The sequence below is a fragment of the Pelophylax lessonae genome, assembly GCF_965119305.1.
Source record: "Pelophylax lessonae genome assembly, chromosome: 6".
Taxonomy (NCBI): domain Eukaryota; kingdom Metazoa; phylum Chordata; class Amphibia; order Anura; family Ranidae; genus Pelophylax; species Pelophylax lessonae.
In genome coordinates this window covers 300,099,145-300,123,354 of record NC_138773.1, presented here as the reverse complement: position 1 = coordinate 300,123,354, position 24,210 = coordinate 300,099,145, and the positions used below count along the sequence as shown (strand labels likewise).

Here is a 24,210-nt window from a genome sequence, read left to right as displayed (position 1 = left end):
GAATCTTACTATGATAAATATAAGCTACCTACCAGTCAGAAGCCACGGACATGTAGACTGCCTTCCTAAATCAGATCTCCAGCTATAAGCAGGCCTCCCGAACGACCATGCGGTCCGCCAGGGCCGGTACCGCCAACCACGCCAAATCCCCATGCAGAGAGAGTGTTGTGTGCCCTGCAGCACACCGCTATTCAGTACAGGCCGCCGCCATTTTTTTTGCTGGATCGCACGAGCCGCCATCTTGGCGTAGCCTCGTGTCTCCAGCATGGGGGCGGCCATGTTTGAGGTGATCCAAACACCTCATGGAGCTAGGGGAGGCGCCGGAAGGCGTGCAGAGGGGCGGAGCCGCCTCCTTTCTTCCTGGGCAGCCAGCCAAAAGACTTCCTGTTTGTCAAGACAGCGCTGTAACCTGTTGCAGTTAAACTCTGAGCATCAAGTGGTGAGCCTGGGGGTCTATCTCTCTCTCTCTCGATCGATAGGGATCCCTAGCAGGTAACACTAAGGGGTTTTTTGTGGCGCTGGGGGTCTGAAAAAAAAAAAAAAAAAAAAAAAAAGTTTTTTATTTTTGAATCATATTATCCAGGAAGTGACTGGAATTATCATGGACCCTGCCACACATATTCCCCCATCTGTTTCCCTCGAGGGGGCCACGGGACCCGCTGGTGCACAGAGTGTAGAGTCATTTACAGCAATTCTGGAGTCTATGGTGGCTCGGGTGGAGGCGGCCTGTCAGGGACGGGGGTCAAGGAAGCGACCCCCGCCTACCCCTATATTATCTGACACCTCTGACTCAGATTCAGAGATGGTCACTGCAGTTGCAGGTTCCTCTGCAAGGGCTGTTATCCCAGGTAAAGCCCCCTCAGACAGTGAGGAGGACGTTTCTTCTCCCGCTATAATTCAGGAAGAAGCATTGGTGGACGCACTAGTTGTGGCAGTGCAGGAAACCTTAAAACTTGAGGTTTTACCAGCAGAGGCAACTGAAACAGAGATTCCTTTTGGTACTAATAAGCCCATCAAAACGGTGAAGGTTTTTCCTGTACCCAAGTGTTTCGGTAATAAGATTAAAGGAGAATGGGAGCATTCTAAACGTACCTTTACTATTTCCAAGCGTATTGCTAGACGCTATCCGTTTGAGGAATCCATCATTAAGAAATGGACGGTACCACCAGTGGTGGATCCACCTATTTCCAGGCTGAATAAAGCCACGGTTATCCCAGTGGAGGACACTTCATCCTTTAAGGATCCGGTGGATCGAAAGATGGAAGCAGAGTCCCGCACCATCTTCTCTCTGATAGGGTCAGCATTTAGACCAGTAATTGTTATTGGTCTAGTTTCCCAGACACTTACGGAATGGGCGAGAATGGTACGCCAAGACCTTAGGGGAAAAGATATTCCCCAGGAGACATCTGATTTGATGGAACAGATTATACAAGGGCTACAGTTTATCTGTGACGCAGCCTTGGACACTACTCCCCTATTAGGGCATGCATCTATGTCAGCAGTCATCCTCAGACGTGTGCTGTGGTTAAAATGCTGGTCAGCTGACCTAGGTTCCAAAAAGACCTTGACAAATCTCCCCTTTCAGGGGAATCGTCTATTTGGGGCCAACCTAGATGAAATTATTAAGGATGCCACTGGGGGCAAGAGCACTTTTTTGCCACAGGCTGCTAAAGCTAAGGGACCTCGCAACAAGCGAGGACCTTTCTTTACCACCCATAAAAGGCGCCCGGCTGGAACAAGCGGGAAAGGCAAGACTCCTCCAGGAGGGTTCAAGAAGGGCTGGTCGGACAAACAGAGGACCAACCCAGCCAAACCCGAAGCAAAGGAGTACACAGCCTGAAGGTGCGCCCCCACCCGGTTTCAGGGTGGGGGGACGTTTTCACCGGTATTCAGGACATTAGATCGAGCATCAACCACTATTACCGGTGCGATTCTTCCCTTCCAACATTTAAGTACTACAGGAAGCGGTAGTGACCGTTCCCTGAATAGATCTTATCCTTTACCTTTTCCTAAGATTAGTCCCTATACCTCACAGGAATCGGATCTGGTTGACCAGATAGGCCAAGTAGCCTCTAGTCGGGTGACTTCGGTCCCTGAGGTTCAACCAGAAAAGATCACCCTTCCTGATAACAATCAGGTATCTGATAAATGTGTGGGAACAGAAAACGACCAGACTTTCTCGGATGGTCGGGGCCAGATACCTCTAGGGACGCCTGGTTCAGATCCAATCAGCGCCAATGGTCCTAGAAATTCTAGGCTGGCCTCGTCAAGCCGGCCTGGCCGACTTGGACATGCTAGTCGCAGACGTTCCATGGGAACTTCGTCTCAGGGAGTGTCTGTGGTCTCAAGGACCAATTTACCATCGTGCTTTACAGTCGCTGGTTTTAATGGCCTGGCCATTGAGACCCAAGTACTGAAGGACAGAGGTTTGTCTACTTCAGTCATTCCTACCCTTATTAAAGCAAGGAAAGCGACTTCCAGCAAGGTCTATTATCACACATGGAAGACTTATATTGCATGGTGCGAATCTTTAGGATTTCCTCCACGTACCTATTCGGTGACTCGAATATTGGCCTTTTTGCAACAAGGGGTTGAGCAGAAGCTAGCCTTGAGCACCATCAAGGGTCAAGTTTCAGCATTAGCAATCTTCTTTCAGAAGCCTTTAGCTACCAAGTCCTTGGTGCGGAATTTCATCCAGGGGGTGCGGCACCTGGCTCCACCAGTCCGCGCGCCCTTACCGCCCTGGGATCTTAATTTGGTTTTGTCGGTTCTACAGAAACCTCCCTTTGAAAACATCAGGGAGATTCCCTTGCTTACTTTATCCCAGAAGGTGGCCTTCTTGGTGGCTATTACTTCTGCTCGCAGGGTGTCAGAACTGGCTGCATTATCATGCCAGTCCCCATACCTAGTGATTCATAGGGATAAGGTAGTACTTCATCCTAAGCCATCTTTTCTTCCTAAGGTGGTTTCAGATTTTCATCTGAATGAAGATATTGTACTACCTTCCTTGTGTCCTCAGCCCAATCATCATCGGGAACATGCGTTGCATTCCTTAGATGTGGTTCGGGCAATCAGGGTATACCTGAAAGCTACGGAATCATTCCGTAAGACGGATTCACTTTTTGTGATCACGGATGGCCCCAGAAAGGGTTTGCCTGCATCTGCCGCGACCATTGCCAAATGGATTAGACAAACGGTGGTACAGGCTTATTCTATTAAGGGTCAGAGTCCTCCGTTCCCTGTTAGGGCGCACTCCACTCGAGCGCTCAGTACTTCCTGGGCCTTTCGCCATCAGGCGTCAGTGGTCCAGGTATGTAAGGCGGCCACCTGGTCGTCGGTACATACCTTTACAAAATTCTATAAAATTGATGTGACGGCATCGGCGGATGCCTCATTTGGCCGCAAGGTTTTGCAGGCCGCAATTTGAGGAGACCGGTGGTCTACCTCGAGGGTTTTTTCTGTTTGAAAAAAAAAAAAAAAATTTTCTCTTTTTTGTTGAGTCTCATCATTAAGGATGAGCATTGTAAACTTCTAGTTGGCACCGGTTGGGCCTTCTAGATTGGGATTTGATTTTCATTTTCCCACCCCTCATTTGTGATACTGCTCTGGGACTTCCCGAAGGTGGTGTATCACCGAGGACTACGTCTGTCAATGAGCGCTAGAGAAAAATGGATTTTTGTAAAATCTTACCGTAAAATCCTTTTCTCTTAGCTCATTGACAGACGTAGTCCCCGCCCCTCTGTTTTTTGAGTTGGGTTGGGTTAAAATCTCTAAAGACTGCTTTTTCACATAACTGATTTGCTGAGGCAGAGAGAGAGAGGATATACCCTCTGGGACTGCCCCTAGGGTGTGGCCAGAGCTTTTTAATTTCCTGTCTAGTCCTGCTCCTGTGGAGGCAACATAACCCGAAGGTGCTGTATCACCGAGGACTACGTCTGTCAATGAGCTAAGAGAAAAGGATTTTACGGTAAGATTTTACAAAAATCCATTTTTAGCTACATGTCTTTGACAAAAAAATTCTCAATGAGCGTATTTTTAACCGCTTTATGACCGGAAGGTTTTACCCCATTCCTGACCATGCCATATTTTGCGATTCGGCACTGCGTTACTTTAACGGACAATTGCGCGGTCGTGCGACGCTGTACCCAAATTAAATTTATGTCCTTTTTTTCCCCACAAATAGAGCTTTCTTTTGGTGGTATTTGATCACCTGTGTGATTTTTTTACTTTTTGCGCTATAAACAAAAAAAGAGCGACAATTTTGAAAAAATAACAATATTTTTCACATTTTTTTACATGAAATTCCCCCCAAAAAAATGTAAAAATCTAAATTTTTTTATCATTTTAGGCCAATTTGTTTTCTGCTACATATTTTTGGTAAAAAAAATCGCAATAAGCGTATTTTGATTGGTTTGCGCAAAAGTTATTGCGTTTACTAATTAAGGGAAAGATTTCTGTCATTTTTGGTGTAATGGCGGCGATCTGCTTTTTTTTTTTTGCGGGACTGCGACATTGCGGCGGACAGATTGGACCCTTGACTGACATTTTTGAGACATTTGGGGTTACCAGTGACATTACTACAGTAATCAGTGCTATACATATGCACTGTTACTGTAAAAATGACACTGGCAGGAAAGGGGTTAATTTTTATTGGAGAGGGAGGGGTTAATGTATGCCTGGTGCTTACTAACGTGTGTGGGGGGAGGTGACTGAGTGACACAGGGACAGATCGCAGGTTTAGCTATGCTGAACCCTGCAATCTGACCCTGCCTGTCACTTAGGAGATCCGCCCGCTTTGCTTACTCAAGCGGGCGGATTTCCACACTAGATCCGACTCCTGCTGTAACTGAATACAGCGGGAGCGAGCCTCCGGCGGCGCGCACGCGCCGCCGAGAGAGGGCAATGTCTGGTGACGTAGGTCTACGTCGCCAGACGATAATGAGCCACTGTGCCGCAGTACAGTCAACGTGACTGGTCGGCAAGTGGTTAAAAATCAATAGATGATTGTTTTCGTACACGGCGCATGCCCCAAGATGCAGAGCATGTCATGTGGTTCATCCTACGAATGCATTGTGAGCCAATATAATACTCTGTTAAAAAACAAGAGTCTTGTTCCTAAAGACTTGTAAGATCTCACGGTTTAGGAATGAGAGCTCCCTGGAAGGTACTTCACCGGTGCCTAAGAAGAACCAGAAAGTTGGAACACACCAAAGGTAAACAGCAAAATTATTTTGTTAAACGAAAAGGACAGTTTGATGATTTCACATCGGCATGCAGATGTCAAATTTAGTAAAAGGTCCACTTTGTTTATTGGGTTGCCAAATGTACCGCAATGCAAAAAAAGGGACCATAACGCAGTATGCAGTCAAGGGGGTTTAAGTTTGTTTTATACTCTATATTACCAAAAGAATTGGGACGCCGGCCTTTACACCAGCCTTTTTCAACCAGAGTGCCTTGAGGTCACTCGGCGATCGTCGGTGGAGAGGGAGAAAGGCAGGCGGCTGATGTATACAAGCCGCCTGTCATTCTCCCAGGTGTAGGAATCGTGATTATACGGTTCTACTATGTAGGACCGTTAATCACTGTTCCTACCCCTGAAGCCACAGCCAATCACAGTTAGAATCATGCCCCTAGGGACACACACAACCCCTCCCTCTCAAAAAAAGTTAACCCCTTCACTGCCAGTGTATTTTTACAGTAACAGTGCATATGTATAGCACTGATTACTGTAGTAATGTCACTGGTAACCCCAAAAGTGTCAAAAATGTCAGTCAAGGGTCCGATCTGTCCGCCGCAATGTCGCAATACCGCAAAAAAAAAAAAAAAAAAAAAAAAAATCGCAGATCGCCGCCATTACACGTTAAAAAAAAAAAACAACAAAAATCTTTCCCTTTGTTAGTAAACACGATAACTTTTGCGCAAACCAATCAAATTACGCTTTTTGCGTTTTTTTTTTTTTTAATTTTTTTACCAAACATATGTAGCATAAAACAAATTGGCCGAAAATGTTAAATTTTGATTTTTAAATTTTTTTGGGGGGGGAATTTCATATAAAAAAAATGTGAAAAATATTGTTATTTTTGCAAAATTGTCGCTCTTTTTTTGTTTATAGCGCATGATCAAATCGCACAGGTGATCAAATACCACCAAAAGAAAGCTCTGTTTGTGGGGGAAAAAAAAGGACGTCAAATTCGTTTAGGTACAGCGTCGCACGACCGCGCAATGGTCCGTTAAAGTCACGCAGTGCCGAATCGCAAAATAGGCCCTGGTCGGAATGGGGGTAAAATCTTCCGGGGCTTAAGTGGTTAAAGTTCATGTGCGTGTAAAGGCAGACGTCACAATACTTTTGACAGTGTAGTGTGTGTCCCATTTACTGAAAGGCCAATAAAAGTAACATTATGTATTGTGTGTATGTTGTATTCTCTCTATTATTCTCCTGCAGGGCCAGGTTTGGATAAACGGCTTCAACATTGGGAGATACTGGCCTGCTCGAGGGCCACAGATCACCCTGTACGTACCCAGCAATATTCTGAGCTTGTCACAACCAAATCGTATCACTATACTGGAACTGGAACATGCTCCAGATTGGCCCACCGCCATCTTTCTGGACCGACCCATCCTGAACGGCACTTTACGAGGAAGATGAGATTCTACTGTTTCCATCGTCAATCTTTAACGGCATAAAATACAATTGTATGATAATGTCACATCACCGAACCCGTGCTTCAGAATGTTATTGTTCATAGCTGGACAGCCGAAATCTGTGGCCATGGAAATAAATATCCTGGGATGGTCAATACTGTTCGGCCATGAGATAAAAAAGTTTCTGGTTTAAAATCAAAAAGTCTGCAGCCTGGTAGAACCATAAATGGCAATCCGTGGTCCTCTGGGATCAGGAGAACTACAATTCCAAGCAGGCTGCAGTTATGGAATGCTGGGACTTGTTTGCCAAGAGTTGGAAGGCCACAGGTTGGTCAGATTTGACCTAGAGATGCACAGTGCCAGAAATTACCTCCGCTATTGGTGTGGATTCAATATGTTAATAAAAAAAATGCACTATACTCTAAGACTCTGTGTAAGGTAGATATTGTTTTCTTAAAAAAACTCGTAGATCTTGTGAGCAACAGCTTTAAATGAATTTCTATGTGCACCATTGTTAGACTTGTTTTTCCACCAATGACCAGACATGTTTTCCTGGCTGCTGCTTGCCATTGCTTCCACAAGATTATTTATGCACTACATATACAGTACATGGCATGGCAACATGCTGGTTAGTCACTGGGGTCTTGATTTCGATTCCCCCCCATTCATTATACAGTACATGGAGTCTGTATGCTCTGCCTTTATGTGGGTGTCACACACTGGTAGGTTAACTGGTGTCTGAATAAGCTTTCGCTGGTCTGACATTTCATAGTTCCCAACATTTGAAAAAAATTTCCAGGGACACTTTGCAGCACAGCTATCATTTACTTACCACACCCATTTCCCTGAAGCTCCACCCACTCTGCATAATTAACCACTTTACCACCGGAGGATTTTGCTGTCTTACGTCCAGGCCACTTTTTGCGATTCGGCACTGTGCGACCTTAACTGACAATTGCGCGGTCATGCAACGCCGTACTCAAACGAAATTTACGTCCTTTTTTTTTTTACCACAAACAGAGCTTTCTTTTGGTGGTATTTGATCACCTCAGCGCTTTTCATTTTTTGCGATATTAATAAAAAAAGCGTCAATTTTGAAAAAATAACAATATTTTTCTACTTTGACAGTTAAAATTATATCCAATATATTCCATTTTTGTCATATATTTAGGCCAAAATGTATTTAGCTACATGTCTTTGACAAAAAGATTCTCAATGAGCGTATTTCTAACCACTTTAACCACTTGCTGACTGCGCACAGTATATTTACTGCGGCGGTCAGCCCCGGCCAGGCAGAGTGACGTAGGTCTACGTCGCTGCTTCCCGCTGGTCCTGTGCGCGTCCCCGCCGACACCGATGGCTCGATTGGGTTCAGAACCGATCAGTCATCAGGTCCAGGCCAATGATTTTTGGCCTGGACCTGTAGATCCGTCCTGCCCAATCAGATCCTGTTCTGAGCCTGTGAAATGTAAACACAGGCTCAGAAAAGACGTGCCCTCCTCTCCCATGATCCTTTTTGGATTCATCTAGAGAGGACAGCACATCTAACTGTAATTACTGCACCAAACACAGTCACATACACTTAAATAGGCACATTTACCCCCCGATCGCCCCCCCCCCCCCCCCCCCCCCCGATTAACCCCTACAGCCCCTGACACAACACACACTGTATACAGCATTTAGCATTTTCCTATATACCTGTATAAGTGTGATTTGTGGTCAGGTGTAGCGCTTGCGACCCCCCCTTTTCCACTTGAATTACCCGCCACCCCCCCCCTAATAAAGATGATAGTGTGATTGTGATCAGAATTAGCACAGGCGACTAAGTTTCTGTCCCAAGAAGGTTTAGGGTCCCCACCACCCCCTCAATAAAGATTTAACCCCCTGATCCCCCCCTGATCACCCCTAGACCCCCTGCCACAACACTCACCGTATACAGTATATAGCATTTTCCTATATACCCGTATAAGTGTGATTTGTGGTCAGGTGTAGCGCATGCGACCCCACCCTTTTCCACTTGAATTACCCACCACCCCCCCACCTAATAAAGATTTAACCCCCTGATCACCACTAATACAAACGTAATATACAGTGTTTTTGTATTAGTGTGATTGTGATCAGAATTAGTGCAGGCGACTAAGTTTCTGTCCCAAGAAGGTTTAGGGACCCCGCCACCCACCCAATAAAGATTTAACCCCCTGACCCCCCCCCCCCGATCACCCCTACACCCCCTGCCACAACACACACTGTATACAGTATATAGCATTTTCTATATACCCGTATAAGTGTGACTTGTGACCAGGTTTAGCGCTTGCCACCGTTCCTTTTATCCTTCGGATACCCGCCAGCCCCTTCCAATAAAGATTTAACCCCCCTGATCACATCCAGTTAACCCCTTCCCCCCTGTCACATTGCACACTAATACACACATAATATACTGTTTTTACTGTATTTTGTATTAGTGCGATTGTCACTTGAGGTTGCGCTAGCGAGTTAGTTTCTATCCCAAAGGAGGTTTAGGGTCCCCACCACCCCCCCCCCCCAGATCCCCGGCGCATAGTTAGAAATAACCCCTTGATTGCCACACACACACGCACATACACTTCCATTACTAGTATAGTGTTTGAACAGATCAATATCTGATCTGATCAGAACTATACTAGCGCCCCCATAGTTTAGGGTTCCCAAAACGCGGTGTTTGCACGATCAGCACTGATTCCGGCCAGCACCTGCATTTAACCCTTTCACCCAGGCAAGTGTAGTAATCAATAGATTACTGTCACAAAAAAACACAAGACACAAAACCGCTGTGTTAGCAGAGTCAGGCCTGATCCCTGCTAGCATTAGCAGTTTTTTTGGTAGTGCTTGAAATATTCCTTGACAACCAGGTGCTTTTATTACCTGTGAGTCGCACCACTGTACCGGTAAATTTAGTTACCAAAATGACCAAACGTTGGTACAGTGGTGAAGAGGTATATAATATACTGTCCGTGTCATCTGATAGCGATGGGGAAGCTACAATGACCGAATTAGTGTCAGTATATGAACCTGATGACAGCAGCGGCTCCCTGACAGATAGCTCCGACGACAGATGGGTCCCTGTTAGACCCAGGCGTACCCGACCCCATTCTGAAGTTGTTGAGATGCAGGAATCGCAGGGTGCTCGTATGGAGCAGAGTGTGGTTACTAGTGCCGCTCATTTTTCTGGCGACCTGGCAAGTGCCAGCGGCCTAGTACACCCTGGACCTAGTGCAACCAGCACTGCAGTATCACCTGGTGACGTGGCGAGTCCCCTAAGTGCAGTTGAAGCTGGTGCGGTGGCTAGCACAAGTAGTGGCCCACAGCCACCGCGTATTCGTAGACAGGCCCGTAGAGCCCATAGTGCCCTCCCTGATGCGCTGGCATATCCCAATTGGCAACCCACTGATTCTACAGCGCCAGTACTTCCCCCATTCACTGCCCAACATGGAATCCACGTGGAGACAGCTGGTTTTACGCCCCTGAACTTTTATGAGCTGTTCTTCACGGAAGATCTTTACAGATCAATTGTGGATCAATCAAATTTATACGCACAACAGTTCATTGCCGCCAACCCAAATTCGCCCCTTGCCAGACAATTCGGCTGGAAACCTATAACGGTTTCTGATTTTAAAATCTTTCTGGGCCTTTCCCTCCACATGGGCATAACTAAACAGAGTGAATTGCGGCTATATTGGTCCACTAGCCCAGTTCACCATATGCGCATGTACTCTGCCTCCATGTCCAGGGGGAGATACGAGCAAATTCTGCGATTTATGCATTTCAGCGACAATGAAATCTGTCGTCCTCGGGGAGACCCTGAATATGATCGGCTCCACAAAATTCGGCCCCTCATAGACCACTTCAATCAGCGGTTTGCAGCCTTGTTTACCCCCGAACAAGTTGTCTGCGTTGACGAGTCCCTGATTAAATTTACTGGCCGCCTTGCTATGAAACAGTACCTCCCCAGCAAGCGTGCCAAGTACGGGGTCAAGCTGTATAAATTGTGTGACAGGGCCACAGGTTATACAGTTAGTTTCCGGGTCTATGAGGGAAAAGATAGCTGTGTGGAGCCCCCGAACTGCCCAGACTACATAGGGAGCAGCGGTAAGATTGTTTGGGACTTGGTGTCACCCTTATCCGGAAAGGGGTACCATTTGTACGTGGACAACTTTTACCCAAGCGTGCCACTATTTAGTCACCTTCTCGATTTACAAATTGGCGCATGTGGCACCGTGCGACCTAATCGCCAGGGCTTCCCCCAACGGCTTGTAAATTCCTGTCTTAGTCGGGGGGCGAGAGCCTGCTTGAAAACGGACAAATTGCTTGCAGTGAAGTGGAAGGATACACGGGATGTTTATGTTCTGTCCTCCCTTCACGCAGACACGACAATCCAAATCCCTACGGCAACTGGCGTTATGGAGAAACCCCTCTGTGTCCACGAATATAACCTTAATATGGGAGGGGTGGACCTTAACGACCAGCTTTTGGCACCGTATTTAGTTGCCCGTAAAGCCAGACGCTGGTACAAAAAAGTGTCTGTTTACCTTTACCAATTGGCTATGCTGAACGCCTTTGTCCTATACAGGGTGTCAGGACGAACTGGATGCTTCCGGGAATTCCAGGAAGAGATCATCCTTGCCTACCTGTACCCAGGAGGCATGCCTGCCCAACTTCCCCTTCCAGATGCAGTGAGCCGGCTGCATGAGAGACATTTTTCTTATGTCCTCCCGAGTACCCCTACCCAAAGATACCCCCAAAAAAGATGTCGTGTCTGTAGCAGGCGCGGATGTAGGCGTGACACCCGTTATTATTGTCCCAAATGTCCTGACCAACCTGGTCTCTGCATCGGGGAATGGCAAATTGTGGGTGTGGCCAATTGCTTAGAAGTGGGAGGGGCTTAAGGGATAGGGTAAACAAAACCCAGACTTCCTAGTACTCCTAAAATATGCTTTGATTGCTCAGCCTACCTTAAAGAAGAACTTCATTAAAATAGTCAGAGACTGCATAGCAACCAGCAACTGTTGAGACAATGAAGACTTTGGTGAGAAGTATATAATGTACAGTATTGTGTATATAGTGCAGGAGAGTGTAATGTACAAAATGCAGGAGACAGGAGTATGTAATGTACAGAATGCAGGAAAAATTGCGTGACTTTGAGGTCACAAAAGTGTGAAAGGGGCCTTCAGTAATCAAGGTAGAGTGTGCCCCCTTCAATGCAGAGTGACCAGCAAGCCGTGCCCCCCTTCAATGCAGAGAGACCAGCGTGCCCCCTTTCAATGCAGAATGACCAGTGTGCCCCCTTTCAATGCAGAATGACCAGCGTGCCCCCTTTAATGCAGAATGACCAGCGTGACCCCTTTAATGCAGAATGACCAGCGTGCAGTGCCCCCCCACCTGAGACCGGTGCACTTACCTGCAGTGGCTTCTCCTCCGTCCCCCGGCGTCTCCTCGAGTCCTTCTGCCTCCTTCTCGGCCAATGGCATGGTTTTGCCTTTCGGCCAATCAGGAAGACCCGCTTCCTGATTGGCCAGGAGGAGGATCTGTGTGACAATAGTGAATTTTCATTCGCTATTGTCACACAATGGGTGGACTCGGGGCGCTCTGCACCGCGGGTCCACCCTTCTGATCGGGAGCCGAAGACTAGGGCGGAGCTGGGAGGAGGAGGGGGCGGGCAGCAGAGATGGACGGGAGACATTATCTGACAGGACACTGGCAGCCAGAAAGTGCATGTCCCATTTCTGGCAGAGCATCGAATCGCATATCTGTAGACAAGGCGTGTTATACAGAATGATGCGTGTGTCCCTACACTTTACGCTAAACTATAATGTGAATGGGCCCTCAGTGAGCAAATACACTAAAGTGCCAAGTCCTATCTTATAATCACTCCTTTACATAAGTATGAGCTAACATAGCAATGAATGAGACAACTACAAACGGTACAATACAGGAACCTGACAGTGACTTATCTGTGTATGGCCATCATATGGGTGCCCATACATGATACAATCTGATTGTACAATCTGCTGTATATCTACCATCAGCTATATACTACAAGTTCCTATCTGATTGGATGCATGGTTTAGGTCCATGTATAGGAGATTGGATAATGTGTGGTCAGTAGGCTATGAGATTGGATAGAATCCATACAGTGAGCGGTCATGTGACCTCCCTATCACACATACGGGTTACACACACACACAGCCCCCCAGGTAGCACACAGGAGGGATGCACATCACCCTTCCAGAGAGAGAAACTCCACATTCCTCCACACATCACATGGAGGTCTCACCATTGAAGTCTCCGGTATCAGCCACCAGATCATGTCACTGTCCGTGTCCCCGGAAAAAACAGACGTCACGGTTAGCACTGACAGTCACCGGATAACAAACGGGTGTGTTTGCCCCGCCCCCTCCCCTCCGGGACACGTTACTTACCGGTTCGAATCCGCTCTCCCCGTACCTGTCTGCTGTGCAGGCTAAGTTTCCTTCCGTCTCCTAGTACAAGGGGCGGGTCTGTAGCGCTGTACGTTCCGTCACGTGTTGTCCTGCTTCATTTTACTCGCATGTGGTTGGTGCAGGTTTGTGTGGAGTCGAGTGTGCTGCGGATAGGTCAGCAAAGTGATGCTTGCAGCGATCCCGGCGCTGAGAGGCAGGAGCCGAAGACAGGGGCGGAGCTGGGAGGAGGGATGGCCGGCCACCAGATGATTTTGCGGGACTTCAGACCGGCTCCACAGGACTAACTCCAAATTGCGGGACAGTCCCGCGGAATCCGGGACGGTTGGGAGGTATGGAGTAATACTACGCATTATTCCTGTGCTGATTTCTGATAGATTCTCTTTTTTTCCGTTCAGCCCATAGGCTGCATGAAAAAAAAAAAAACCTATATGCCAAACAAGGACCATTGAAGATTTAGGCATCATCTTGGTATCGTTTTTTTAAAGCCAGCGGTCGGCTTACATGTAAAAGCAATCCTAGCAGGTAATTGGCCGCTAGACTGCTTTTACATGCAGTGGGAGGGGCTGAGTCCATGGAATAGTTTATATTTTGCCACAAGTTTCGGGAAAATTTTTTTTTTTTTTTTTTTTTTTTACACAAAGTTGTCAATAAATGATATAATGCTCACACATGCCATGGGTATATTTGAAATAACACCCCAAAATACATTCTGCTGCTTCTCCTGAGTACAGGGATACTCCATGTGTGAGACTTTTTGCCAGTCTAGCCGCGTACAGGACCCGGAAAACCAATCCGCACCTTCTGGCTTTCTAAGGGCGTAAATTGTTGATCTCACTCCTTACTACCTATCACACTTTTGAAGTCCATAAAAAGCCAAGATGGCACAAAACCCCCCCAAATGACCCCATTTTGCTAAGTAGACACTCCAATCTATTTGCTGAGAGGCATGGTGAGTATTTTGCAGCTCTCATTTTTTTGGGAAAATGAAGAAATAACAGGAAAATGCATTTTTTTTCCCTCTTTTTTCAATTTCCAAAACTTTGTGACAAAAAGTGAGATCTGCAAAACACTCAACATGCCTCTCTGCAAATAGCTTAGGGTGTCTACTTTCCGAAAAGGGGTCATTTGGGGGGGGGGTTGTGCTGTCTTGGCATTTCATGGCCTCCGAAACTGTGATAGGTAGTCAGGAGTGAAATCAACAATTTCTTTCAAAATTTTTTTTTTTTTTTTTTTTGGGAACTTGTGGCAAAATATAAAATATTCCATGGACTCACCATGCCTCTCAGCAAACATCTTTGGGTGTCTACTTTCCAAAATGGGGTCAATTGGGGGGGGGGGGGTGCTATCTTTGAATTTTAGGGCCTCAGAAACTTACAGGTAGTGCAGAGGTGACATGCACAATTTACGCCATTAGAAAACCTGAGAGTGTGGATTGGTTTTCGCGGTCCTGTACACAGCTAGGCTCCCAAAAAGTCTCACACATGGGCCATCCCCATACTCAGGAGGAGCGGCAGAATGTATTTTGGGGTGTCATTCCACATATACCCATGTCATGTGTGAGAAATTTATCTTTTAGTGACAACGTTGTGTAAAAAAAAATAAAAAAAAAATAAAAAAAAAAATTGTAATTTTCCCAAAACTTGTGGCAAAATATAAAATATTCGATGGACTCACCATGCCTCTCAGCAAACAGCTTGGGGTGTCTACTTTCCTAAACCATTATAAGTAGTGAGAAAATGCAATGAAAAATGTAGGCCCTTTGAAATTCTGATGGTGGTGATTTGTTTTCGGGCTCCCGTACACTGCTAGGCTCCCAAAAAGTCTCACATATGTGGTATCCCTGTACTCAGGAGAAGCAGCAGAATATATTTTGGGGTGTAATTACACATATACCTATGGCATGTGTGAGCAATATATCATTTCCATGACCACTTTGTGTAAAAAAAAAAAAAAAAAAAAAAAAAAAAAATTTTTTTTTTTTTCAGTCATTTTTCAAACACCTGTGACAAAAAAATGAAATATTCAATGAGCTCAGCATGCCTCTCAGGACATTCCTTAGGATGTCTACTTTCCAAAAAGTGGTAGTTTGGGGGGGGGGGTTTGTACTGCCCTGCCATTTTAGCACTTCATGAAATGAGATAGGCAGTCAGAAATTAAAGCTGCGTAAATTTCAGTATTTACACCATAGTTTGTAGACTCTATAACTTTTGCGCAAACCAATAAAAATACGCTCATTGAATTTTTTTTTTTTGTCAAAGACATGTAGCTAAATATATTTTGGCCAAAAAAAAATTACATAAATTGAGTATATTGGATATTTTTTAAAAGACAAAGTTGAAAATGTAATTTTTTTGCAAAATTTTCGCTTTTTTTTTATTAATATCGTAAAAAATAAAAAAGCGCAGAGGTGATCAAATACTTGGCCAAACATCTATCTATGCACTTTATGGATCCTCTGGGACTTTCTGGACTATTCCCTTATTAGATTTATTTTGCGCTGCACTTTATATGAAATTTTTACATTACAGTATGCCAGGCCAGGGAGACTTCTATTTCTGAAGTGAAATGCACACAGATGGTGGAGGCCGAGTCGCGGCCAGAAGAAGGACCAGCAATTCCTGCACAGGCAGAACCCGTCACTCTCACCAGGGTAGAGGGGAATCAATGGGCTCCTGGGAGAGGCGCCTCCAGTGTGTCTAATGAAGGGGAGGCTGGAGCCACTGATATAGGGTTGCCCCGTTTCCAGCATTGATTTGGGTCCTTGGAAGAAGGAATAGATGTGTGGAAGTCTGAAGAGGAACTCTTTCATATGTATGTTCACAGGGTCCTTATGAAGAGTTTTTCTTTTCTATTGGAAAGAGTTCCAGTTTTTTTTTTTTTTAAGAACAAGCAGTGCCTAGAGTATTTTTTTATTTTTTAACAGGGTTTCTTCCTAGAATTCACAAGCTGTTTTTTTGATCGATCTGAGCTCTAAAATCTCCTACAGTTATTGGGCAATATATAATTATTGAACTGTATGAAGACTTTGGGTCCTGTCCTGTCCATGGTCTTGACAAGATCCATCTTTAGGAATGAGGTAAGTACTGGCAGCAGCAGCGATCCGGTGTTGCATCTCACAGTTCATGGACACACCATGCTTTCTCCTCTAGGTAGGGGACAAGCAGCTACTTCTGAGATTTGCTAGACTGGCTCCGGCGATGTTCCTGTAAACAGCGGGTAGAACAGAAGGAAAACTCGAGGTATTCAAAAGGCACTTTTCCTAAAAGAGACTCTCCACATAGCCAGCATCGCCTGCAAAAAAAAAAAAGAAAAAAAAAAGTCAAAAAAGGTCAGGTGCATGCTGGAAGCTAGAATGTATAGCCTAGGCCAATGATGGTGAACCTTGGACCCCAGAGGTTTTGGAGCTACATTTCCCATGATGCTCATGCAGCGTAGTTGAGCATCATGGGAAATATAGTTCAAAAACATCTGGGGTGCCAAGGTTCACCATCACTGGCCTAGGCCCTAGTGTGATACCATAGAAACATTATAACAACAAAATGTGTACAGCGCCAAACCAATATATGGAAGCATGTCAATAAGAACTTAATAGAAAACAAAATCCATAAAGTCCATAGATAAGTGCATGAAAACCAGTTGTTAGTGAAAATCCTTGCAGAAACTACGTGCTCTAATGGAGATGTCTCCTTACCGGAACATTTGACCCCCAATTAAGAGAGGTCAAACGGGCATAGGTCAAACTGGAAGCTCAGGGTATGCAATATCTCCAATAGTAACTGGCATCAGGACAGACGCACTCGGTCCAAGGATAATGATATTTCCAAATATTTCCACACCGCCTAAGTTCCTACGCAAGGATAGTGGAGGATGCACCTCCTCATTAGAACCCTACAAGTGCAACAGCTTTTAATTTTTGGTGACCGCACACTTCCAGCAGTGTAAATCAGTGGTCCTCAACTCCGGTCCTCAGGGCCCACTAACAGGCCAGATTTGAGGTATTACCTTGGGGAGATGCAGACTAGAATACTGCAATCACTGAGCAGCAAATTATATCACCTGTGATGCATTTCAGTTATCTTGCAAATCTGGCCTGTTAGTGGGTCCTGTAGGCCAGGGTTGAGGACCACTGGTGTAAATGACTGAAGACAGGATCTCAGAGAGAGGTCAGTGTCTAGGCTCCATGCTGCCAGTCCTGTCACATACTGATGTCTCCTCACAGGTGACCTGACTGAACCTGATCACCTCACCTCAATAGAAACATTATAGAACTGAATTCTCATAGACAAGTGCAAGGGTGAAGGTAATAATGAAATTCAGCTAATCTGTTAATGAACTGCAGATAACTATTTCTGACACACTTCATATTTCTGCGTTTGCTCAGCAGTTATAGTGGTAGTAAATTCTGCTGGAAGAAAAAAAAAAAAGAAAAAAAATGGTCCCCCTGCAGGTTAATGTCATAGAATGCGAATATGCACTGCATGCTAACACATTAACCTTCCTAGCGGTATTCCCGAGTGTGGCTCTGGGTTAAATTTCAGAGCCAAAAGCGGTAACCCCGAGCCACACTCGGGGTACCGCCAGAAGCATCGCTGGATCCTGTAAAAGAGGTTACTTACCTTGTGACCGGGATCCAGCGATGTATGCGAGCGGTATGCGGCGGCGGATCTTCCTCCCGATCCTCTCCGTACACCAAACACACTGATACCATTCAAAAATAAAATAAGTTCACATTACATTGCCCCCCCAGTGCCCTTTCCTGCAGTTTTACTGTACTTTAACTTATTTATAGTTTTTTATTATATTATAATTTATGATTTTGTGTTTCAAACTTTATCACACCCAAGATGGTATAAAGAAGAACGCACAGTAAAAAAAAATATGTAAATAGTTGGTTTGGGCTGCTCAAATAATGGTACCGCTTTCAGCACCTAATATCCGAAAGAATCATACCGCCAGGGAGGTTAAGGCAAACATACCGGTCATACAAAGTCCTTCAGCAGTGCGTAGGCTACGTTGTCAGCACTTCCATCTTCACCCGTTGATCCTTACAGGTTCACACTTCCGGCCGTTTAAATGGCCGGGCAGCGATGACGTCACTCCTTCGCATGCGCACAGGAGTCACAGTTTGAGGCACAGCACTCTGCACTGACATCAGACTGAGTGTGCCGTTCATTCAGAGTGTAGCGCACATGTGACGGTGACATTCACAGTTAAAGCAGCCAGGGATATCTCCTAAACGATGGAAGTTTAGGAGATATTCACTGTACCTACAGATAAACCTTATTATAGGCTTAACTAAACACTACAGTAGAGACACCAAGAGGAATGAGAAGTTGACAGACAAAAACCCTACTAGCCACTGCGGCAGTGACAAGCGGTGAGATGCTTCTGAAAGATGCAGCTCACTACTCATCTAATGGCCATTTTCCACTGCAAGTACCGGCTCGGCTCCACTCGGCACTGCTTGGCCCAACTCGGCTCAGTTTGCTTTTCCACTGCGTGGTACAAGTCGACACCTTTCAGCACTGTATAGGCTCTACTCGGCTCGGTTTGTTTTTCCACTAAAGTAGTAAGTGGGTGGGATTACAACAATTCTCTGACCAAACAATCAAGACTGCATGCAAAGGATTGTGGGATATGGTATAGGTACGCTTGGAACCCCAACCGCGGTGGTACTATTTCAGCGATCCGTACTGAGCCGTACCATGCAGTGGAAAAGCGCCGCTGTACCAAAGCATTCTAACACGTACCATGCGGTACCATGCAGTGGAAAAGCGTAGAACCGAGCCAAACCGAGCCCTACCATGCAGTGGAAAAGCGCCGAACCGAGCCGTACCATGCAGTGGAAAAGCGCCATAAATGACCCAACAAGTCACCCTTCACGCAGGAGGAGGCTCTGACATGAATAAAGTGACCAGAAAAATATATCGGCGCATGCATAAATAGGTAAAATCAAAGCTGCTGAACACCTTGGTACAATAAACAACACCAAAATGGAAACAATAGAGAATATGGTGCAGCGCTAGATATGCAATAAGGATCAACAATAAATAAATTAAAATTGAATACAATCAATAGAACTATTAAAAAAATTAATGGAAATGAGATAAAATATGCACAGAAAGTCCCAATATGTAAGAGTTGATAAGTTCATTCATGTAAAAACAGCCCATAGAAAGTGCACGGTGCAATGTCCTAATCCAAAGAGTGCTCACACACTGTGAAAATCCTCCACCGGTATTGCTAGCCTCTCACCTGAAAGCTGCAATACAAACAGCATAGGTTGTAACCACACACTGGCATCTGAAGACATGCACTCGGACCAGGTACAGCCACCAAGACTCCACTAAGCAATGGATGGATTCCTTATCCCCTCGATACTCAGCAGTATATGATCCACCATATAAAGTAAAAAGAAGGCAGCACCATAGCGTAATAAAGTCTCAAAACTTTATTTATAACAGGTAAAAAGCCTCTTACTTGATGTCAGCAGACCAGGAGCATAAAACAATCGGTAATCTTTCTGGATAATGAGTGCAGGTGATTGCAGCACGGCTGGAAGCGAGCACGGCTCCGTCCTCCGACCGGACTGCTGGTGACGTCACAAACTCCTCCTTCCCTCCGTACGCGTTACATCCCTGGGGGCAGGACTTCTTCAGCAACTTCAGGACTACTTCAGGACTTCTTCATCCCCCCAGGGATGTAACGGGAAGGAGGAGTTTGTGACGTCACCAGCAGTCCGGTCGGAGGACGGAGCCGTGCTCGCTTCCAGCCGTGCTGCAATCACCTGCACTCATTATCCAGAAAGATTACCGATTGTTTTATGCTCCTGGTCTGCTGACATCAAGTAAGAGGCTTTTTACCTGTTATAAATAAAGTTTTGAGACTTTATTACGCTATGGTGCTGCCTTCTTTTTACTTTATATGGTGGATCATATACTGCTGAGTATCGAGAGGATAAGGAATCCATCCATTGCTTAGTGGAGTCTTGGTGGCTGTACCTGGTCCGAGTGCATGTCTTCAGATGCCAGTGTGTGGTTACAACCTATGCTGTTTGTATTGCAGCTTTCAGGTGAGAGGCTAGCAATACCGGTGGAGGATTTTCACAGTGTGTGAGCACTCTTTGGATTAGGACATTGCACCGTGCACTTTCTATGGGCTGTTTTTACATGAATGAACTTATCAACTCTTACATATTGGGACTTTCTGTGCATATTTTATCTCATTTCCATTAATTTTTTTAATAGTTCTATTGATTGTATTCAATTGTAATTTATTTATTGTTGATCCTTATTGCATATCTAGCGCTGCACCATATTCTCTATTGGCTCTGACATGAAGGCAGAAATTAGCAAGAACAAGGGTAACATTAGAAAGTAATATCTCACCAAAAGAGTAGTGGATGCTTGGAATAGACTTCCAGCAGAGGTAGTGGGTAGTGAGTCGATCAATAGTAAGTGAATTTAACCCCTTCAGGACAAAAAAGGTACAAAAAAACTTTGAACACCTGAACCAGGCCCGGACTGGGACAAAAAATAGGCCCGGGCATTTTAGACTGAGCAGCCCATTTTTATTTTAACCACTTTAGCTCCGGAAGATTTACACCCTTCATTACCAGACCATTTTTTGCGAAACAGCACTGCGTTACTTTAACTGACAATTGCGCGGACATGCGACACGTAAAAAACTTTTGTCCTTTTTTTCCCCCACAAATTGAGCTTTTTTTGGTGGTATTTGATCACCTCTGCAGGGTTTTTTTTTTTTTGCGCTATAAACAAAAAATGACTGACAAATTTGAAAAAAAAAAAAAAAAATTATTTTTACTTTCTGCTATAAAATACATTCGATAAAAAAAAAAAAAAAAAAATGTAAAAAAATCTAATTTCTTCATCAATTTAGGCAAATATGTATTCTGCTACATATTTTTCGTAAAAAAAATCCCATTGAGCATACATTGATTGGTTTGCGCAAAAGTTATAGCATCTACTAACTATGGGACATAATTATAGAATTTTTATTTATTCATTTTTTTTTTTACTAGTAATGGCGGTGATCAGCGGCTTATAGCAGGACTGTGATATTGCGGCGGACTAATTGGACTCTGACAGTTTTGACACTTTTTTGGGGACCAGTGACACTAATACAGTGATCAGTGCTAAAAATATGCACTGTCATTCTACTGATGACAGTGGCTGGGAAGGGGTAAACATCAGGGGCGATCAAAGGGTTCACCGTGTGCCTAGCTAGTGATTTTGTGTACTGTGTGGGAGGTGCTTTTACTAAGGGAAGGCATAGATCTGTGTCCCTGTTATGCTCAGGGGCATGCTGATGGGCATATTTATGCTGTGGCACACGCTGATGGGCATATTTATGCTGTGGCACACACTGATGGGCATATTTATGCTGTGGGACACAGTGATGGGCATATTTTATGTTAAGGGGCACTCTACAAACTGAGTCATAGCACAGACTTGAGATTCGGACCTCAGCCCAAAGGAAATTTTAGCGACCTTGAATTTTAATTCAATACCCCTGCCCTAGAGCATAAAATGGTGGGCATATTTTTATGTCACACGATATTTGTGCAGCTGTTTTTCAAACGCAGTTCTTTTGGGGAAAAAACATTAAATTAAATGAATTGTAATGCAGAAAAACACAATATAATACCCAATTGTTTCGGAAAAAAATGGATTTTTGTCTTACCGTAAAATCCTTTTCTCTAAAGTGCATTGACAGACACAGATTCATATCTTCTTTAGCCATTGGATTATGCTCCTCCCATCAGGAATAGGAAACTAGGTAGGAAAAAGCTTTCACCACGCCCATGGGGCTGTCCCTGCAGGCATAACCCCACAACACTCTGCTACAGCCCTTAGTTTCGTTGCAAGCATAATAATTAGAGGGGCGGGTGTTGCGTCTGTCAATGAACTTCAGAGAAAAGGATTTTACGGTAAGACAAAAATCCAATTTTTCTCTATCATTCATTGACAGACGTAGCTTCATATATCTTCTTTAGCCATTGGGACATCCTAAAGCAGTATTTTCATGAGGGGTGGGAAAAAACGCAAAGAAGAACACAATTGCCCAAAGGCTAAACGTAGCCAACCAGGTAACAAGGAGCTCAACCAGGAACAACTGGAGCTGACCTAGAAAAAAAACATACACCCTCAAAGAGAAAAAAGATCTATTTTAAACATCAGCCTGCAAAACCTTGCAACCAAACTTGCATAACTGACGCCTGATGGCAAAAATCCCAAGAGGCACTCAGTGCTCTAGTAGAATGCGCCTTCACCAGGAAAGGAGGAACCTGACCCTTTAGTGAATAAGCCTGAACCACCGACTGCCTGATCCATCTGGATCTGGTCGCAGCAGACACAGCCAATCCTTTTCGAGGTCCTTCGGTAAGGATTTCCGGAAAGATTCAGTAGCCGCCAGGTAAACTCTACATTGCCCGAACCACATCCAAACAATGCAAAGCAATTTCTTTGGGATGCTTGGGCTTAGGACAGAGTGAAGGCAGCACAATGTCTTCATTCAAATGGAAATCAGAAACCACCTTAGGAAGAAACGACTGATTAGGTCGAAGTACCACTTTATCTCTGTGGACCACCAGATAAGGTGAACGGCAAGACAACGCCGCCAGTTCAGACACCCTGCGAGCAGAAGTGATAGTCACCAAAAAGGCAACCTTCTGAGATAATGTAAGCAGGGGTATCTCCCTAATGTTCTCAAAAGGAGGTTTTTGAAGAACCGATCACACCAAATTCAGATCCCACGGAGGTAGCCGGGGTCGTCTCGGAGGCACCATATGACGCACCCCCCGAATAAAAGTGCGAATCAGGGAATGCGTAGCTAAAGTACACTGGAAAAACCCAGCCAAAAGCAGACACTTGGCCTTTGATAGTGCTCAAAGCCAAACGCTGGTTCAACCCCATTTTGAAGAAAAGTCAAAAGCCCTAGCTACCGAAAACAAGCGAGGGTGCACTACTCGCATACTAGCACATTATGAAATACTTCCCTTACAACGAAGCCCCTGCAGCCCGGTCATCGCTGAGGGAGCCGACATGTCCCCTCGACGCCTCTTCCGGGTTTGCGGACTCCGGCGCTGTGAGTGGCCGGAGCCGTGATGACGTCATTCCCTCGCATGAGCGTGGGAGCCCTCCGCTAAGGAGCTCTGAAGTTCCGGCACGATACGCCAGACCTACAGAGCGCATGCGTCGATGTCAGCAGCTGCATGCATGGTGAATATCTCCTAAACCATGTAGGTTTAGGAGACCTTCATTTTACCAACAGGTAAGCCTTATTATAGGCTTACCTGTAGGTAAAAATGACCAGGCGGGGTTTACAACCGCTTTAAGTTTTGACAATAAAACTTGAAAGCTTATTGTTTTTTTATGCAGAGCCAAGTCTCAGTAAATAACCCCCAGAGAGTACTTTATTTCCAGTGAGACTTGATAGATTTGCATTGTGAGAATGAGCAATAAAGAGAAACAATTGTGTAGTACTACATGGCTGGAAGGAGATCCAGGGTTATAAGAAGAGCCAACATGGCTTCCTCCGTAAACATATAATTACAAACTATACATAGAAAAAAATAAGTTAAGAAAAATGATAGCATGCATCAATAAATGATATTCGAATCAAGCTAGAGCCCTACCCTTATAATCCCAGCTATTCATCAACAATCCTTACCTCACATTACTCCCAGCGGTCTCTTTGCTGAGGCTGAGCTGAGCAGCCAGTCTACGTTCCGCAGCCAGAGCTCTCTGCAGAGAAAATGGAGGATGTCAAAGACTGATACAATTCCAAAAAGACATATCCAAGAGGTTCTGGACCTTTAATACCCATTATTTCTTTCAATTCGTTTTTATTAATTTCAAACAAGGTAAGTAAAAGCTTACAAACATTCAAAGCGTCCAACAAGCGAACAATGTTAAAGCAAGATAACATAGGAGTGTGAGACATCCGTACAATGCAGGTAATATACAGAACACAAAATCTATACGGCAACAGCTCGATATATATGCCGCCTCTTGGGACATCATGGTACACATGTGCTACATGACTTCCCCTGAGTTTCGTACAAGGTGAG

The 24,210-nt window shown here is 45.0% G+C and overlaps 2 protein-coding genes across 2 annotated transcripts in view; one reads left to right on the top strand and one right to left on the bottom strand.

Moving 5' to 3' along the window:
• GLB1L (galactosidase beta 1 like) overlaps nucleotides 1–6,658 on the top strand; it is a 58,534-nt gene extending 51,876 nt beyond the window's left edge. Inside the window, exon 16 of the mRNA XM_082262056.1 lies at nucleotides 6,443–6,658. Coding sequence (XP_082118182.1) covers nucleotides 6,443–6,646 — 204 coding nt within the window. The 3' untranslated portion in view covers nucleotides 6,647–6,658. The remainder of the gene's footprint in view (nucleotides 1–6,442) is intronic.
• STK16 (serine/threonine kinase 16) overlaps nucleotides 1–24,210 on the bottom strand; it is a 170,361-nt gene that overhangs the window by 109,169 nt on the left and 36,982 nt on the right. Inside the window, exon 15 of the mRNA XM_082262066.1 lies at nucleotides 23,811–23,884. Coding sequence (XP_082118192.1) covers nucleotides 23,811–23,884 — 74 coding nt within the window. The remainder of the gene's footprint in view (nucleotides 1–23,810; nucleotides 23,885–24,210) is intronic.